The 20,705-nt window shown below is 42.3% G+C and overlaps 1 protein-coding gene across 1 annotated transcript in view; it reads right to left on the reverse strand.

Moving 5' to 3' along the window:
- Positions 1 to 16,881, reverse strand: part of ST8SIA6 (ST8 alpha-N-acetyl-neuraminide alpha-2,8-sialyltransferase 6) — a gene marked incomplete at both ends in the record, with an annotated part of 32,629 nt that extends 15,748 nt beyond the window's left edge. The window contains 4 exons of the mRNA XM_084279882.1: positions 1,419 to 1,505; positions 6,873 to 6,971; positions 16,415 to 16,510; positions 16,787 to 16,881. Coding sequence (XP_084136008.1) covers positions 1,419 to 1,505; positions 6,873 to 6,971; positions 16,415 to 16,510; positions 16,787 to 16,881 — 377 coding nt within the window. The remainder of the gene's footprint in view (positions 1 to 1,418; positions 1,506 to 6,872; positions 6,972 to 16,414; positions 16,511 to 16,786) is intronic.
- Between the last annotated feature and the right edge of the window lie 3,824 nt (positions 16,882 to 20,705).

Raw genomic sequence — 20,705 nt, forward strand, 5'->3', positions numbered from 1 at the left:
CACTTTTCAATATTTCCACTCTGACCATTCATGGTATAATCCACCTTGACTATGACCCATGCTCCTTGTTGGATTGCAAATCCAGCAAGACAAACATTAAGTATCTTGTTTTTAAAATTCCAAGAGTCTCATGTGACTGTTGAGATTGTGGGTATCATGTTTGATTCCCATCAGTCTAGAAGATGTAGAAGTTGGCCCAGTGGAAGAGAGACTGCAGAGTCCAGCTGGCAGAAGGAGTGTTTACCCTGCCACCGACTCGCACACTTATCATAGCAGCAGAAGTGGCAAATTTCTGGCAAGTGGTGGCTTGGTCTGTTTGGAAGGAAGAGAAGTTTTGGAAGAAAAAAAAAAAAAAAGATTGGACCCTCTACCCCTCAAATCTAGCAGCATGAAGAACAGATGAAAGCAGCTTCACCACTTGTCAACTCTATAAGACACCTGCCTTTTCTGGAACAGAATGAGCTGCTTCTACAGCTCTTCATCACGCTCTGGTATATCTGTGGCTATCTCTGCAGGCTAAAGCCTGCAGGTGTTAACTGAAAGTTTCTTGAGTTGTAACCTTGTGTATTCTCCTACCTCAGCTTTGGGAAACACCATAAGTAAGTTACGATACACAGCAAACACAGCAATTTATGTTGCACAAAAAGCTTACCCCCAAAAAAACCTGCTTCTTCCAAAAGTATCAAACTGAACATGTGGATATTAAGTTTTCAATGCCAGTTAACTGCAAAGAGTTGGAAGGTAGGTCAGTTTATTTATTTTTTAACAATCATGACGGAATCTTTAATTCTGGTTCATGTAATAATGTAATTCAAGAGAGTATTTCCCCCCAGAGAAAACAGGCTTGGCACAGTGAAGCTGTTCCCTAAACCCAGCATGATGCATTTCCAAATGAGTGGAAGCTTTTCTGGGATGACTGTCCCCACTGAGCATGTACTTACGTGCCATCCTGAACAAGCAGAGATGTAATCACATGCTATGATACCCAGTGTCAAACCTAATAAGTGCCTTGGGCCCTTCTGTGACAGAACCAACAGTCTTGCAGTAAGACTACACTGCTTCATTACATGGTCTTTTTACCAGAGTGCCAGTTCAGGAGGACAAAAATCACATTACTGATTTCCTTTTTAATACCATAGGTTTTGTGTCACAAATATTTTAATCCATTCTACTTAAGTTAGTTCAGTATTCATTACAGTTGAGATAGGTGAAATTACTTAATTTGTGTAGTTCTTTTCTCCTACTCAGTTTGTGCAGTTCAATTCAAATAAGCAGAGCTGTAGCATCTAAAGATCAATAGAGCCATATAGCTACAAAAGCAGTCTAAAGGCACTACAAAATTAGGTAAGATTTCAATTTATGGCTTGTTAGACAAATCTATGGTAAATAGTTTTTCTAAACGAGACAATGAACATTACCTAAATTTTGTAGATTCTTCGGGTCTCCTTATCCAGGTGCAGTTCTTCAGTTTTGTGACTATGTGAAGATAATAATCTTCTGAATATCTAAAAAAAGGCAACAACATCAAACACTAGAATATATACGTACATATAATTAGAAACAGTCTCTAAAACATTCACATGATGCATGTATTAATAATAATGTGCACAGTGCATATATAATAGATTGCTTTTAGAACTTCATGACCTATTTTATTTTTGTAATTTGTAACTACTACCCTCATTTAATTAGCATAACCTATTAAACATCATTTCTTAATAGTGATATCCTAATGAACTTTCATTTTCAGAAGCTTTCAAAAGGACACTAGTTTCAAACTTAAATATTTGACCATAAATATCTTGAAGTTATTAGACATCACCTCAAATGCAAAATATTATAAAAACGCTCTTCCTTGTACTTGGAATTTTAAACTTCAAAAATAGTTTGCAATGTGTCTCTTGCAAGTCCAGATGAAACATTATACTTTGCACGCATTTTCTTTCATTTACTTTATAAGATCTCCAAAGCTCGTCAGTCATCTAAGATCACAGACCAACAAAGATCTAAGTTTTCCTTCAAATTATCTCTTAAATAAAACAATCTGTTGTTTTACATCAACTAGCAATTGGTTACATTGGTACATGTAACCAAAGACCTTTCCACTCCTTTTAAGCCCTTTCATGAGATTTAAATTTGTCCATATGTGAAATACTTCAGAACATGCAAGTAAAAAGAATGGAACCATGTCTTCCCTTATAAGTTCAATGTTAATACTCCTCCCATTTGGGCTTGGATCCTAATACAGTTGGGTTTTTTTAAACAGCAAGTCTGACTTACAAGGAGAATGGGGGAACGGGAAGAAGAGATGGTATGGATGCTATGAAGAAAAATTCTATAGGACTCATGTCTCCAGAAAAGACCTACCTTGTATTATTTTAGTAAAAATGTCTTAGTGTCGGCTCAGAACTAAATGATCATGAATTTATTTATGCTGGACCTTAGAAGAGTGTATTTTGAACAGACTGACAAGAGCTGGGAGGGCAAGAAACCTCATTTGCTTCTAAACAGAGCGTGAGAATGGATAAAAAGGAACATTAAAAAGGCTGTGGTGGCTTGCAGCAGCAGAGGTCAACATCCTGAAAGCTTCCTCTGTGTTCAACATGCTTTTAATGCCACATCTTTATGATAAACATTTAAACCCCCCCAAACAAACAGATTCTTTTTTATTTGCCTCATAAAAGTACAACTACTGAAGTTAACTTGTTAACCTCTGAGTAAAATCATGTCACATTTCCACATGGAAAAAGTTTTAAGAATACTATTACAATAGAGATGGTCTTTGACTCAAGTTTGCACCTGTGACAACACGCATGGCTAGATGATTGTGCCCAAGCTGATTTTACTGAGCCCCTGCTCAACTCAAAAGAGCAGGAAGGAAGAGGCAGAAGTGGGAGAAGATCAAGACTCATTTCATTGCAGCTGTAGCTGATCTGATGCAGTAAGTACATTCTTCCTCCTTCCAGTCCAGCTCCAAATCAGTTCTCTCCCTTGTTGCCACTGATGGTACTTACTTGACTCCACTTCTGTTTTGTTTTTTTCCAGCTCCTGCACTTGCCAAATGCCATTATAGGCTTCTTTAATTCACTATCATGGCAAAAAAATAACCCAGAAGGAAAAAAAAACCAAAAACAATACATACACTTTCTTCTTCTTCTTTAGCATGTTAAACCAGATTAGGAAAGATGCCTTTAAACACCACAGCCAGTATAAGCAGCAGTGATGGAAGTGGATAACTGGGAACAAGGCCTTTCTATTTTGGCAGCTGCCTGCTGATATGTTGTATTAGCAGCCTTGTAACTGCAGCCAGAGGAAACAGGAACTACTTTCTTGCTGAAGCTGCTACCTAAATTGTCTCACTGTGGGGTCAGACAAGTGTCAAGACCAGCACAGGGCAGGACAGAGAGTGTGTATGGGGGGAGGATGGAATAGAAGCGCAGGATTGAAATAGCCTATGCTGATGTTGAATCACGCATCTAGTTTTATTCCTTAAGGCTAAAGTATAAATAACTTTTAGATTCTGGGACTTGCAGAAAAATTTGAAGAATTAATAGGATAACAGGGCATAAAGAGTTACTTGGACTATCATTATCCAAGATTAAAAAAGGCAATGAAAAAGCAAATTCTAGCCTTGAGTCATTGATAAGATGAAGATCAGAGTCAGAAATGAAAAGAAAAATTACCATCAGCTTAGAAAGAAATTGCACAGACTGACAAGTTATTAGCAAGTTACAGGAAAACATTTGGTACAGAGAAAAATCAAAGAATCATCCCTAATGCTAATTCTAAGGCCTTATAAGAAAACTGTGCACTCACTGTCAGAAACTGTGAGGAACTTCATGAACACAGAACAGAAGCTGCACCCAGGGTAAAAATGCCAATTACAATGCAAAGAACACTGTTGCCTTTCCACTGCTCTCTACTGGATGGAACCACTCCTGCTGTCTATGCTCACTAGCCCACTGATCAAGCCACCACTCCCAGGTCTTTACAAGGCAGAACACCTCCTCTGCTTGCCCCATGCATCGAGTTTTGCTCCTCAGGTGACTTACACAGACACTCAGACTGCCAGAATTCATCTTTGCCAGCGCTGGGACAGCATCACAAGCAGCAGAGACAACTCAGCAGCATGTCCTGGGGGACAGACACTTCTGGCTGTGGCAGCTCTGCAAGGCAGACCCCATATCTGCTCACACTGACATAAACCTTCCATGAAACAAACTCTACTTGAATATAGAAAATATTCCCATAGATTATTTTTTTTTTAAATACTCAAAGTGAAGCTCTGGAATTTGCTGCAGCTGGGTTTACAGCCCAGAAAGCTTTGTTTCCCTCTCAGAAAGCCTATTTTAGTATTTCCCGCTTTAAGGGAGCCTTGGAGACTCACTCCTCCAATGGAATCAGTTGAGAAGGCCATCAGGGTATCATTTCACAGCTCTGCTGTAACCCAGACAGTCCTCTTCTCCACTGTTCTGTTTTAAAAAGCTGGGACAACACATATATTTCCACTGGCACCCAGGAGCTTACAGCACATACTCACTGATGCTAAAAGGGTTTTATTATTAAGATAAAAAAGCTCAGGTAAATTGAACTATAAAAGTACACAGACAACAGAATAATTATAGTGCTGAGAATAGTGAATGAAACACATTTTGTCCTGGATTTGTCTGCCACCTGCACCACAACCATTATAATAAGGTGCTGTTCTAGGAAACTCACTTACACTGTATGAGCCTTGCTGACAAATAACACCTGGAAGGTGGTGGGGGGGGTTGCCTATAGTACTTGTCAGGTATGCAGTGACCTTCTCCATTAACTGCAGTGACTAAGGAGGAATTATTATGCACAGTCAAGGCACTGACAAAGTATAAGTATCTTCTAATTTTTGGCAGGTATCTAAAGGACAACAGCAAGGACAGAAGTGTTGAGGTAGTAGGGAGACAATAGGCAAAATAATCAGAACAGAGAGACAGATGCAGCCTCACTGGTTACTTCCTAAAACTAAACACCTACTTGAAAAAAGCTATGTGAATTTCTAGGAAAACCTAGCAGCAGAAGTGAAAAAAGGAGATATAACTACTTGGCAAGAAAGAAACAAATAAAAAGAACAATGACAGGAACTGCAGGAGAAAAGGAGGATCTCTTTTGCCTTTGGACACTTTGATATTACCAAAGCAACTATCAGTTTTTAAAGCCCTCAGGAGAGCATGCACAGGGCTTGCTCTAGAATAAAAATGGAAAACTGCCAGCAAAACTCAGCATTTCAGGCTCTTTATCACCACCAGCACATACCTGCTATAATAATAACTTCCCACTTACATAGCATTTTTTACTACCAAATCATTTGACAAGCTTTAAACTAGCAATGTTTTTCCCTTTCTGCCAACTTAAGAGGCAAGAGCATCCAGAATGGCCCTGAAAGTGCAGAACTGCAACATAAAGCACTTATAGAGCGTGCCTGTGGGTCACACCTTGAAGAAGCAACAAAGACCCATGCAGCTCCTCTCAGTGAAGGGCAATGAGTTACAACATTCATGGCACAAGGCAATTCCTTGCTCCTTTGTTCCAAGGACCACTTTCTCTTCCTACCTGCCCAATGCATCTGCTTTGTTAAATAGCCACCAAATAAAGGTCTCACACTTCGTAAAGTTTCTCCTACAATTTCAGCCTCAAAACATTCCAGATATGAAGAACACATCTGCATAGCTGCAGTGTGTACAACTTTGTAGCACACAGGATAAATAACAGCATTTATATTGCTATAACTGGATTTTGGAGGCAATGCAGTAACTGGTTGTCCTTCTTTTGGACACTCAATTTTTCAGACAACAGTATTCTTTGACCTTTCTTTGCCAGTCTCTGGCTCAGCTCTTGGTAGCAGTGCATCAGTAACTTATTGGTCTACCACATTTCAAGGAGTTAAAAACTTCAAGGATTAGTATTATGCAATGAGAAAGTGAGGAGAGGGTAGATAAGACAGGAAAAAAAATCAAAACCTTGATCTAATGTTGTTTCTGAGTTAAGCAAAAATTTGACTTCTCCATTCCTTTTAGTGGGGAAAGACATAATTATTTTTAGCAGAAGTTTTGTTTCTCATTCCATTTCTCTTCTCTTCACAAATAGATGGGGGAAAAAAAATACAACTTCCAACTTTAAAGACACCTTGCCACATCATTAATTTTAAGCTGGAATGTGGTCCTAATGGGAAGCCTTTCCTATTTACAGAGCTTTATTTATTGGTGCATGCATACAGGCAAAATGTTACAGGTCAAAAGCAATGGGCCGCTTCTCCCATTCTCACTTCAGAAAGTGGGAAGGAATTTGAGCAGGGCTGATATCAAAGATTTTTTTTCTAGGTCAGAAAAAGACAGAATAGCAAGTTGAAACCCAAAATTAATTTGGGGTGTTTTTTCAACGTACCTAAAACTGAATCATTAGTTTCCTGTGGACTAGTTATTATAATGAGTGCAATTAATTAGCAAGTTTTTATATTAGTACATTTCCATACTTGCTCTAGTGAATATGCTGAATAGAATCCATTAACGGAGACTGCGCATAGCAGAAGTGCTCACCAATTGGGGAAAAACACTCAAGAATGAAATTATGCCTCACAGATTCTGTTCAACCTTTTTCTGAATATCTTAGAATAAAATGTTGCTAACTGGCAAGGAGAAATCTTGTTGACTTACACTGTGAAAATAAAAAAATCCAACCTCCAATATATCTAATTCACATGAAATAAAAAATGCAGGCAGATTTCAGTTTCCTGTTGTGCAGCTCCACATTAATATCATCGAGAATTATGTAGAAGAGGACAATCTTTTACCCTTCAATTTAAAACAAACAATGCAGAAAACACAGCAAACACCTACCTTTTCTTCTTGATAGATGATGACAAAATGTTGTCCTGAATTGCCTTACATTTTGAAGCCTGCTCAAACTGGTAAATTCCATTTTTATTAATAGTTGTTCTGTTAAGGTGGGGGGGTGGAGAGAGAAAAGGCAACAAGCTTTAAAAGAGAGGACATATTCTGGCAATGCTGTCACATTTACTTTCCTATTACAATAAGATTAACAACCGTTGATTTTGCTGAAAACATTACCAAAGAAATCTTATTGACTTCTATTATGAAGCTCTTGTATATAAGGGGAGTTTGCTGCTAGTGACTATAAAGCATTTGATTCTTTAAAGTAACTATTTCATAGTCTGAATTTATATTTTCTGCTTTACACTGTAATGAGAAAACGTAATTACAGAAAAAGAAATTAAATGGGAAGGTTTTTAAACATTATGTTTTGACAATATTAAAAATATTCAGCAGTAAAATATTTAGCAGATGGGATTTCCTGAAGTTGTTGATGAAATGCAATATTCAGAGCCAATACAGTATGCACAGGAAACACTGCAGGTGAAGTGGATCTTTTTACTTGGACCTTAACTTACTGACTCGAGTTTAATACTTCCTCCCCCTTGTTTAGTCTTTATTTACACAGTGAGAATAAATATTTGTAAAAGGAACCAAGGCAAGTGCCAGACAGGGATCTGTAACTCCTGTTGTCTTATTTTCACCAAACTCCTGTGTGGTCCTCTTGCTCTAGCAGTCCCAGCAGACCAGATAGAGCTGTAAATTAGTAAATGACCAAGATACTGAGGTCTTAGTCTATTCACCTCAGCTCATCCTGTAGCTACCTTCAATGTCATACAACCAGCCTCTTCCGTCATCAAGCTTCTGCTGTCATTTATCATGATTTTTTTTTCCTCCAGCATTTCTATTTTCCTCACTTCCATCTTCCTTACCCTCTCCCCACACCTTGTTCCTTTTGGGTTCTTTCCACTGATTCACTACTTATGGAGCACTTGGGCACTGCAACTTACTTATCCAAACCAGAACTAGACATACAGAAGACACAGTTGCTGTGTCATTCACTCCTGGGTGTGAGCTGCAGCAGTGAACAGAACCTGTGCTGTCCTTAGAAACACAGCACAACTGAGCCACCTCTGTACAGAAGCACTCATACACAAAGCAAAAGGGTCATCCTGCTTTGTAGACAATATGGTCTGCTTCTCAGCCATCATTCCTTTTATTAACACAGACAAAAGCTCCATTGCCTTCACCTATTAAAACATGGAAATCTTTAATCAACAAGATTTCTGACAAGCTGATTTTGAAGCTCTTACTTGGGAAAGATGCCCTTTCAAGTCACAGAGTCACAGGGTGGTTGAAGTAAGAAGGCACCCGTGGAGATCATCTGGTCCAACCCCCCTGCTTGTGAAGGGCTACCTAGGCCCAGGACCATGTCGAGGTGGGTTTTGACTGTCTCCAAGGATGGAGACACTACAACCTCCCTGGGCAGTGTGTGCCAGTGCTCAGTCACTCTCACAGTGAAAAAGTGTTTTCAGAGGGAACCCCTGTGTTTCAGTGTGTATCTGTCGCCTCTGCTCCTATCACTCGGCACCACTGAGAAGAACTTGGCTCTGTCCTTTTTGCACCCTCCCTCCAGGTATTGATAAGGTCCCCCTGAGCCTTCTCTTCTTAAACAACTAAAATGAGGCAACAACCGACAACTGACAGCTACGACACCACAGGAAAAGGAACAAAGCAGCTTTCCTGCTCTTCCCATTGCCCGTTGATTTTCTAGTGAATCAGTCACTCCACAGGAGCATTTCACCCTGGACACAGGCTGCAGAGGAGGGAGACCAGCTCTCTCCCTTTCCACCATCAGGAACTTCTTCCCAGTACGCAGTCAGTGCCCCTACAGAAGTATGCAGTCTGCATGCCCCTCGTTTTGGGCAATGGTAAGACTCCACCACGTAAACCTGTCCTTTCAGTTCTGCAGGGACATTAATAGTAACAGCTGGTGCTACCTGCCGAGAGCTCCTTGGATCATTTTGCATGCAGCTCCTTATCTTTTTCAAGGAGCAACATACAAATGTGAGGGCAGCAGGCTCTCAGCAAACAGTTCAGAGGATCAAGCACACAATTCAGCACATCTTACTTACACAGGAAGTGCCAACAAATATTCTGCCTACACCATTTATGCCCACAGGTTTATCGCAGCTTGAAATGGGCCCATGTACACGAAAAGAACCAGGTTGGGCCCTTTCACAAAAGAGCCCAATGCCAGTTCCCAAACAAAGGTAATTAGCACTGAATCATGTTTCCTCTCTCTTGCTTCTTAAACTCCGTAAACTCAAATAATTGCTTTGTAGCTACAGCTTAAAGTAAGAGAAACAGCTACAGGCAAAGTTCAACTCTAAACAGCACCTTAAAAAAAACCCAGTTATTGATGCCACAAGCCAAGTGCATGTTACAAATTTGCATGCTGCAAATAAGTCTTTCATTACAACTAAAACTTAAGATGGTGGATGCAGATCTGAGCAGTGACCCAAGACCTTCTAAGCCAGAGCTGGCCAGAGGAGACCTTCTTTAACCCACAAAGCCTGCCAGAAGACCAAGTTGGAGCAGGCAGGTAGCTCCAGCTTGGAGGATCAGCTTGGTGGTCAGTGCGTTTGCAGGCATCATCAGACAACCAACATTCTTTCACAAGTGGGTTTTAACTCTGTGCAGAAAATCTTTACAAGGTCCTTACAGCTTCCTATTACTCTAGATCCTGAGATGAATGGAGACAATGAATAAACGTTCTGTCAACTAAATATAAGCTTTACTCAGAAGACTAAAAGTCTTTCTAAATTCATAGCACTAAGATCAACTGAAGAAAGTTGCCTCATTTTAAAATGTGTAATTGCTTTTTATGTACACATTTTCATGACTTAAAAAATTTAAAAAGGAAGAAGTCAAATAAAGAAGAATGCAAAAAATAAATCCCTGTTTTGTGTTGTTATAAAATCCTGATAATCACTTTTACAGTCATCAAGAGGAGAAAAAAAGAGTAAGAAGGCTTTCCTGCCCTTTCCATGACACATATAAAGACTTGTGAAAATGCCACTATTGTTGGAAAAAACAGACACAATTTTAACCCACAGTCTTTATCCATATAATGCAGGCACAAGAGAGATCACGAAAATGCTTTTTCTGTGTCTTCTTCCAGACCAGATTTACTCAACCCTCTTTGTGTTGTGCAAAATGATACACAAATAAAACAATTTATTTGCAAAACATGAAAAACTGTGACATTCTGCAAAAGTGAAATTTCTAATTTTGTGTTTCACTGTCAGAGTGACTGCTTTGTAAGTGAAAGGTTCAGATAAAAGGGGTGTGCAAGGGCCAGTCCAGACTCCTACTGCATTATTCATTGCAGAGCTGTGCAGACATCAGACTCATATTAGATTTGTGATCACTTAGGACAATTATGCTAGGCAACATTTAACACTAAATGAATTTACCTGACCTGGTAGACGACAGCCTTTGTTCAATACTTAGAACTGCACTAAAACTTCTGCAATGAAATCAGATAACATGTATAATGACACAAATTCAACTAATTTTGCAAACTCTTAAGCTAGATGAGAACTTCAAGTGGAAACCATGTTATATTCTGTTGTCTTGAACACATAAATCTGATGAAACAGGGAAATTTCTGCTGCATTTCCCTTTGAGGAAAGGGAAATGTGTTCAAAACCAACCTCACTGGACAAAACCTGAAAAACAGGGTGGGTTTTTCTAAATCACACATGATTAGCTTGAGGACCACATACTTCCTATGGCAATTCTAGGAACTAAGAAAGTACACCATCTGTACTTTAATAAAGCTACAGTAGATTAAGACCATGTGCCATATTTACCAGCATGCTGTGATTCTATATCTTGCTGTCAGGCAGATAGCAGTTCCGTAAGCTGTAAAATTCTTTTAGAATAAGAAATAGAGAAACTGTATGGAAAGTCCACAGCCCCTTTTGCTGCACCTGCAGCATGCAGTCCTGAGACCATGGGGATCCTTACTGCAGGGAATCACCAGCCAGACTGGTACCTCGATTAACATGGAGTTCTGGGGGAGCACTGATACAGGGAGGGAAAGAAAAGGCAAGCCCTTTAAAAACCAAACGTAACTCAACCCTAAACAGTTATCGGAGTAGGAAAATGGATGGCCATGGAAGGGGATGAAAAAAAGTATGAATGATACGAGAAAAAAAAAAGCAGGTGGAAAAAGGTAACATAGTGCAGTGAAATATACTGTAACATAAAGATATGCCCAGGACTGAAAGGCAAATCCTCCAGAATTCACACAAAAATCAGCTGGAAACAACTGAAAGAATGTGGGGGGAAATTTTTCAAAAGCACTCAGAGCTGGACTGTCTGGCAGCACTGAAAGCAACAAGATTTTCACCCCTAATTTCAGCAAAAATTAAGTCCACACTAAACGTAAGGAAAAATCCCGCCCTGGCTTTATTCATTTCCTGCCCTGCAGAACTAGTAGCTGTACTTTTTCTAGGGCTTCCTGCTCTTGTCTGCCTGAAGCAGCACAGAACCTCTGAACCCTGTTCCAGCTGAGCATCTCCAGCTAAAAAGGGTAAAACTTCTGCATGCAAAACTGCACATTTAACCTTCTACCAAACTGGCACTGAACTATCCAGACTGTGAATTCCTTCTGTCTTCATCTCTCCCTTGAAGAGACTAATTTATATTTGAATCTCACAGTCTATTAGCTGAATACTATTAAACCCCCTGTAACCCGCACTTCCCTAGGAAGGCTGCTCTTAAGTGCTTTGACACTATTTCAGAGGAATCAGATGATAAGAACATAGCAACGTTTTTAAGGTTCACAACACCGTGATTAATAAAGCAATACACAATTTAAATCTTTGGTGAAATGGACTATAAAAATGGCTTTATCAAACCACAGGAGTAAGAATTTGTCTTGTAATGTTAATCACAGTTAACTGTTAAAGCAACTGATCCTACTATCCTTGTTCAGGTTCCCATGGAGGATTGTTTATCGAAGGAATGTTAAATCAGGCCTATAAGACAAGCTGCACTTTCAAATAATTTGGAAGACCTTCCAGTGCATTCACCAGAGTTACATGTAACATCAGATACTCTTCATTTATAAAATCCATAAACTGCATGACAGGGAACATGACAAGCAACATTCAGAGTCTCACAGTGGGTAAAGTGAAAAGAATAAGGTGCTTACACTCAAACGATGTTACAATAGCACACAATAGACAGAATGACAGAGCAGTTTCACTTGGACCAAATAAACAGAAAGAGGCTGGGAAACCTTTCACTGCTATCAGGACATAAATGTGTCTGGCAGCAGCTTTCAACTGAACACCTATTCCTTTAGACAGAACTAATACACGAGGCATGTGTTCGAAATGTGGTCCTAAAATACGTCTGCATGCATCACTTGGGAAGGGGAAAAGTACTAAGAGAGCAGTAAAATTAGCCAAGTGGCCACCAATGCTGACTAATCTAAACCCTAGAAAATTATTTGTGCAATATACTGAACTACTGTTCATAATAGTGGTAATAGCCTGTCTCTTCTTCCCCTTCTGCCTGCCAGAAGGAAATATTTTGACAGGAGACAGAATGTACAGGTCTCTGTAGCATAGTTAATTAAGTATAGTTGTTTATTCCCTAGGCCTGCATAAAGATCTGCTGCTGAGAGAGGAATTGGAGAAACCAACACTATGGAACACTGTATTAATACTAACTTGTTTACTCGTAGCTCCTCAATCACTTCCTCCCACTGTTCAATTACCCCAACAATCCCTGCACTGTGCTTCCCTTGGACCTGCAAAGGCAGAGAGCAATTTAGGGAAATACTAAGTGAATGCCTTAAAATTGGCGACACAGAGAAGTGGTGGCCAGTTCTTCAGGGTACTGCTGCCTTGCTATTACTTGTATATGAAGTGTATATAAATACTGTTTGAGAAAACTATTTTCACTTCCCTTGTAGAAGCTGGCCTTATTTAACTGCTGTATATTTCTAGGCAATACAAAAGGAGTTAGAATTTCTGCCCAAAAATTAACATAGCGCACCCTGGGCCTCGTAACAAAGACAAGATTACATAGCTCCTCTTCCTATTGTCACCTTCCCCTGAGAAGCACTTGCAGAAGTGAGCCCTCTATTTTGCTATTAGTGCCGTGACCACATGAACGGGTATGTCAGCACAAACACAGGTGGGAAGGGAGGGAGAAAGGGATGGAAGGAAGGAGGACCAAGCATCTAAAAGTGGGACAAGTGCAGGACTTCTGTTTTTGGTTTTAATGTTGGCTTAAGCAAGTTTAAGCTGCGCTTACAGTTACAGAGAGAATGGTGTGAGGCATGGGCATGAGGATTGGCCAGAGAACCATACTATTTTGGTGTAAATTATACTGGTTCCATGAATAAATTTTGGTGACTAGAGAAATTGTACTAACAGTTGCCTTCTTTTTAGTAAGAAACTGTACTAAAAGGCATAGTAGGCTGTGAAATAAAAGCAAGACATAAACTGGCAGTCACACTGTAAAGGCAGTCACATTGTTCAAGTTCTCTAACACATAATAAGAAAAACCAGTAGGAAATATCCCGTAAGAGGCAAACCACATTTTCAAGGTTATTTACCAGACACAGATCTTCAGAGAACTTTAGGTGCCTAGTCACCATCTAATTAAACATCGCAGTGCATAATAGCTGCCTAAATATCTATGACAGTCTGAACCAATCCCCTGCTTTTCATCCTTTCATCCTTCAGTTTCATCCTTTTAAAAGAATTACTCAAAGTAGAAGAACAGATTAGCTTTCAATATTGCAAGGCAACAGAATAATAGGGCCTTAGAGATTCTTCAGGAGATGTTTGGGTACAAATATGCCTCCAACAGCAAAGGAAATCCTGATAAGAAGAAAGATTAGCTTGTGATTCTGAAGACAGTCTAGATTACTAATACTTGGAGCTCAAAAAGGATAATACCTAGTTGGTGGGGGTGTTTTTTTGTCTTTGTCCTTTTCCAGATCCTCCCACCAAAGTTGGTGAGAAAATCATAGCTTGCCAGAAAAATGCATGCATCTGTTGTAGAGATCAGTCAGACCTAACATGCACAACCTCTTACTCTTACACGGGAAGGGACGAAAGGACACTGCCAGCAGCAGCACAGCAACACTATTCAAGTCATATGGGCACTTTAGGGGAACAGTACTTCAGGAAGTCTGCAACAATAGATTGTTCCTAGTTTTATGCATCAACATAACAGCATTGCCTCATATGATTCAAAAGTTCACTAACCTATTTAAATGAAGGACCCTTCTTTCTTTTTGCTATACCCATGGATACTGCAGCAAAGCCCCACTGCAAACTGGAATCTAATTCCTATTGACCAGACCATCCATCTCCATCACTGAGGGACTGGTGTGAACCTCCTGAATGAGTCCAGATGCTCTCTGGATCAAATCTCTCCAGCATGGCCCTCAGCCAGGCCCAGTCCAGCTGCTGCCTGTATCAAACCCCTCCAGCATGGCTCCCTGCCCAGTCCAGCTGCTCTCTGGATTAAGTAACAGCTCCTGGTCAGTCCAGCAGCTCTCTCTGCTTCCTCCTATGCCAAACATGCACTACAAACCCCTGTCAGGCCAGCTTACTGAGTGTAGTCACTCAGGTGAGAAAGAACATCCTCTCTTGGATTCAGCCAGAAAGCCATCCCTCCAAAGACACTACAGTTATAGAAGCTAGAGTGAAGTGAAACTTTTTTGATGAATAATTACTTGTCACACTTTTTCTGACACATAATCATGAAGAAATACAATTTCAGGTTGATCAAAATGAGCTCCAAATTGGTGCCAAACTTCTTCAACTAGATTAAGGAAAAACATGTATTTAAATTCTCATGCTCATTGCCTTATTACAGAGATTAAAAACTGACCCAGACATGCCACGAATTTTCAGGCCTCTGGTATCTGTTGCTTCTACTTTCTTTTCTCCAGTTGTGAGTGTACCAACAGCAGATGGGAAGTAGCTAGACTCTGTTCTCTGAAGTGCTCTCTGGCAGCATTTCTAGTCTATTTGACTTCATGGTTTTGCACACAGAGCTGAGTGGCAGGAGAATGCAGCTCAGAAACTAGCAGGGAAAAGGAAGACTAGGAGAAGACAGGGCAGGAGGGAACAACAGACATAACACAAAACAGAGCGGAGAGGAGAATGGAGTGACAGCTGCAAAACCCAAAGCAGAACAGAGTACATACTGCACAACCAATAAATTGTAAGGAGTGGGAAAGAAAGGAAAAAAAAAAAGCAGAAAGGGAAAAAATGAGCACAGCAAAGACAAGCAGACTGGAAGCACATAACAGCAGTTAGAATTCTGCAAATGTTCCTGTTCCTTTTGCTTCACTCTGATTTTACATTTTGTGCATTAACTTATGGCTTGTGAAAGTTCTAAATTTCGAGGCAGGGAGCACAAGGGTCTCTCATCAGAAACATGGAAGAAACCTGTTGTTAGTGTACATGACTGGTTACTACCACTATTGCCATTTGCACTGTCTTAGGGAAACTACACATTGTTTCAACCCCAAATTCAGCTATACTGGGGGTAGGCGGGGTGGAAGAATGGGGACCTCAGGAAGGTTAACTGCATTGTCACTACTGGCTTCAACAGAACCAGGGCATCACAGTTCCCATTAAGGACCCAATTCCCAAGTTCTTTCTAATTTTTACCATGTGGCCTTGACCATAATAGGTATTAACAATAATCACTGGAACTGCAATGTTTATGAGGTCATATAAAGTAAAAGAGGACAGCAAAGCCACTTTCAAACTACTTCTTGGGTAGTAATCTCGTGTGGATTACACCACCCTCTTCTGCACTGTTAGTTTTCCTACAGTGTGTGAAGGCTCAAGAGCACAGAAACACCGTCATTAATATTGAAGCCTGTATGTAAGACATGACTTGTTTCACAGCTAATTTTACCAACTATTTTCATGTTAAACATCATGGTACAAAATAAGAGGCTGTAAAGGTCTACGCTATCAAAATGATCAAGACATGGGATCTGGCAAAACGGCTCCCACAAAACAAGATGCTGCACACATGAATAAAGGCTTCATATGTCTGGCCTTCATCCCATGGATTTTAAGGGAGAAATCTGTATTTTTAACTAAATACACATTACAAAACTGATAACAATATTACCCCGCTCCTGTTCCACCTTCCTGGAAAGAGGAATAAAAGATACCTGGAAGATGCCATTCAGCAAGCACTTCTTGCATCACGCATTAACAGAACTGCTACATGCAAAATTTTACTGGGCTGAAACTCAACATCAGAGTGACAGCCGTCATTAACAGGCCCTACAAACACATAATTCATTACAGTTAGAGCGAATTTGCGGGTGGTTTTTGCAGTCTAATAAGTCTCTAACGCTTGCTCTGATTAAGCTGCCAAAACAAAAGAAAGAATTAATTGGAGCGAAGACAAATTGGTGCTGCTGGAGACCCTTCCACACGGACCCACGCTACGAGGAGCTGCAGGCGGGCAGCCCGTACCTGTTCTCGGTCTGAGGCAGGGATGTCAGGGGGGACCTGAGGGCTCGCACCACTTTCGGCGTGACAGCAGCTACTCCTGCGTCCTCCTCCCAGCCCCTGCCAAGCAAGACGGGAAAACAAAGTTGTCAAAAACAGTGATTAAACATCGCCAGGCGTGAACGGCGCCTCTTTGCCCCCACACGCCGCGAACACCCGAGCGGAGCCCAGCCCAGCCCGCGCCGGGGGGCCACCGCGCCGGGGTCCGCTGCGCTCCGCTCCTGGCGGAATGCGGCGGGAGGGGCTCCCCACGTCCCGCTCCTTGTTCCCCAGCCGGCTCCAGGCTCTCCCGCCCCGCAGCCCCACCGCAGCGGGAAAGACCCCCGGCCGCCCTACCTGGCGCGGAGGGGCTGCTGGCCGCCCAGGCGCAGGAGGCAGCCGCCGAGCAGCAGGCTGCCCAGCGCGGCGGCCAAGGCGATGACAGCCCGCATGGTGCGCTCGGCAGCGGCACCCGCCGCAGCTACGGCCGCCCCATAGTATTTAAGGCAGGCTGCGGGGAGGGGGAGGCGGCCATGCAGCCACAGGGTCTCTCTGCTCCGCCCCTCCTCTCCTGGCGGCCGCAGCCCTGCGCCGCCATCAGTTCCCCCCTCCCACCACGATCGCTGCTCGGGGCCCTGCCCTCCGGGTCGGCGGGGGCTGGTGGCGGCCGCGCTGAGGGGTCGGGCAGAGGCAGCTTCAGGCTTCCCGCCAAACTTTCCCCTCAGGCCAGCGGCGCGGAGCTCCCCGGGCGGGTTCCCGTGGAGGGGGTGGCGGCCGCCACGCAGAGGCGGGCGGGGGGCGTCTCAGAAGGCTGCCGCCTCCGTGTCCCTGCTTGCTCCCGGGGCGGCGGGGCTGGCGGGAGACCGGTCGGCGCGGCACGGCTTGGCGCGGTGAGCCGCCGCGGCGTGAGGGCGGGATGCGGGCGGCCTTTGCTAACGGCTTCTCGGGGCGCTTTCCGGCAGAAGAGGCGGCGGGGAGGATTCCGCGCGGCGCGAGGGAGTTAAAATAGTGGCGAAACTTGAATTGCGAGGGTCGGCGGGGCTGGGGGTGAGGATGTGGCGGTGCCGGAGAGCGGATGGAGCCGCCGAGCGGGGCGGCGTCGGGATCGGCGTCGCGGGGGTTACCGGGGAAGGAGGCCCGGGCAGCCTGCCCTGCCCCGTGGCAGGTGCAACGACGTCGCCGCTGCTTTAACAGCTCTTGTTTATAAATAACATTACGGTGTGTGTGTGTTAAATACAATGTATTTGCAGTGTTTTTGGTAAATAAATGTTTCTGTCGAAAGCTCGTACCTTGTTTTGTCTAATTGCACTCAGTGCTCCCCCAAGGCCAGCCACTGCTATGGAGGAACCTGGTAAGGTGGCAGCGGGCCACCAGTTAGGGCCCCTTTATTAAGGGAGTGGGCAGTAGAGATGCTCTACCTTAGAACAGCCTTTTGGTTGTGAGCCAGCTGCCTGACACCTTGCTTTTGCAGTTTCTTCTCCATCCTGCCTGCTTTCTGTAGCAGCAAGTGTGCTTCCTAAGCCTTGGAGCTGTTGTTCTGTTTTCTAACAATGGCTGGAACGTCTCAACATGAGCTCTGCTGCAGCTCTATCAATGAAGTAGCAAGGGACTTGATATTGTGACTGGCAAGCTGTTAAATGTGACAAGTATGGTCTACCAGAGGAACACCCTGGGTGTGATGGGGTATGCCAGGAGGTATCTATTTTTTTAGGGCAGCTGTTACATCTTGGTGAGCAGTGCTGTGGGTGCTGGTGGGTTGAGCTGGAAGCAGCTGCAGGCTGTTGTTGCCCACTGATATAGCACGTATTCAACTGGTTCAGAGCACACCCCTTGGGAGCACAGCTCGGTTACCCTCTTGACTTTGAAACAGTTAATTGTAATAGAGAAACAAAGTGTTAAGGCTTCTGAATTTGCTGTTTTGAGGTTGTCATGAAACTTAAATGTTTTGGACATGAAGGTTGTGTAACAGCATTTCCAAAAAAACTTGCTTCAGGTTGATCATCTGTTTGATATTGCACATGAACATGTAGGGGCCAAGCTTTTCAAGGTGCATATATGTTCACTGGCAAGCAGATGTTAGAATTTTCAATCCCATTATTACCTCTGTAAAATTTGAAGATTCCTGCTTATATTAGTCCATTATCAGGGCCTATAGGAAAGCTGGAGAGGGAGTGTTTCTCAGGGGTGTATTTGTAGGACAAGGGATTATGGGTTTAGACTCAGAGATGGCAGATTTAGATAATGTAAGGAATAAATTCTTCCCTGGGAGGGTGGTGAGACCCTGGCACAGGCTGCTCAGAGAAACTGTGGCTGCCCCCTCCCTTGCAGTGTTCAAGGCCAGGTTGGATGGGGCTTTGAGCACCCTGGTCTAATGAAGGGTGTCCCTGCTTATGGCAGGGGGTTGGAACTAGATGATCTTTGAGGTCCCTTCCATCCCAAATGCTCTATGAGCCTATTTAATAATATCCATTAAATATTCTATGTAAACAAATCTTTCATTTTAAAAAGTCTGGTCTTATTCTAATTCTGCTCTGGATGAAAGATGAAGAATTACAGTCCAAAAAACTATTTCTCCCCTCTGCAGTACTGTTTTCCCATGAGTCCTGAAGTATCACTGTCAGTTAATCCATGGGAAATTTAGTGATGTCATTGAGGACATCGTATTTCAAGATAGAGGTCCCCTGCCAACACCAGTCTGTAATATCAGTAGAGATTTTTTTCTCAGATCAGAAGGTTAATCTTTGTGTCATTTTAAAGTTCTTGTAAAGAAAATGGGAAGATTATAAACCGTATCTGTTTAAATTAGACTTGGCGCTTGGTGCTTGTTGTCTACCAACAACTTCACAAATGCTATTGATTGATTGTCACAGTATCTCAAGGTGTTACCAGCCTTAATTTCCTGGCAGAGCCCCTTAGTAGAGAGGTTAAGCGGCCGAACCAAAGGATGAGATGAGAATCAATGGTAAATAAGGATTCCGATTTAGGAATGCTGGATTCAGAGATCAAGTTTTTCTTGCATCGTGTTGCTATGTCAGAAGTGACAGCATCAGGTAACATAATGTAGAGGGTCAAAATGATAAAGGCACAGGTGCCAAAGACGCCACACAGGGAAGACTGAACAGCATACCCTGAGACTGCATCCTGCCCTCCTAGTGACAGCTGGAAGCTGCTGCATCTTGTCAGCATCCCCCAGCCTCTGATTCCCATTAGCTTTCAAAGTCAGTGGGAACTGTTAATTGCTGGCTTGCACAGAAGGAAGAGCTCACTAATCAGCCAGGTGGTGTCATGATGACTTTGTTGCTGAGTTCCTACAACCCTACTTAGCTGCTAATTTGGAAAAGTAAAATGTAGCCTTGGGTATCATCCATGAATGTCTGCTGCCCCCCAGGTCTACAGGATTGCATCTCAAAAGGAATCTGGTGGTGGTGCCTGTAGGGCTACTGGTCACATGGAGCTAGCTTAGCCTTCTTATTTCCAGCAGCTAAATCATATTAAGAAGCAATTAATGTTCATTAAATGCCTTCCTAATGCTGCTTTCTCATCTAAGCAATGGCTGTCATAGGGATATTAGTTATTGCAAATAAGAGGGGACATGACTGGTACAATTAGGAAGAAGAGAAAGGTATTAAAGATTTTCAGTGAAACTAAAATTGTGTTGTGGCAAAAGCATAAGAGTCCCCAGAGTGAGTTTTTGGTCCAAGACTACTATTTGGGTATTTCTAATGCAGTTAGCAATGTCAGTGCTTTTAGAAAAAGCAAGAAAACATCGCAACGTCCCCCACCTCCCTCCCCCCAAAAACATACCAAACAAACCAGCAAAAAACCTCAACCCCCCAATAAAACTCTCCAAAAAACCCACACACAAACAAGCCACATGCATTTCAAACTGGGTGAAACTCATTGTTTCATTTTGTTTAACAACTTATTTATTTCTACCCACAGTTCCAGGCAACATGTCTTAAATAATCATAGTGAGAACTGAGGTGCTGTCTGCCAAACTCCAGGACATCAAATTGTCCAGACCACTTCACAAAAGAGAAAGGGTAAAACCAAAATGTACTACTGTACCCCACATAAAAAAGTCAAATCCAAACCCAACAATCTCCTTGTGTGGCTGTTGCTTCTGTGTGTTTTCCGTATTGCCTTGATGTTGTTTCACTGTTCTTTTTCAGAACAGGATTTTACATCCCGTGACTTAACAAATTAGGCTTTTATTAAAATAAAGCTAGCTGAAGTATGAGGTGTTTAAAAGCAGTTATGTGTCTCCCAGTTTTAA

The sequence above is a fragment of the Gallinula chloropus genome (assembly GCF_964237585.1).
Source record: "Gallinula chloropus genome assembly, chromosome: 2".
Classification (NCBI taxonomy): domain Eukaryota; kingdom Metazoa; phylum Chordata; class Aves; order Gruiformes; family Rallidae; genus Gallinula; species Gallinula chloropus.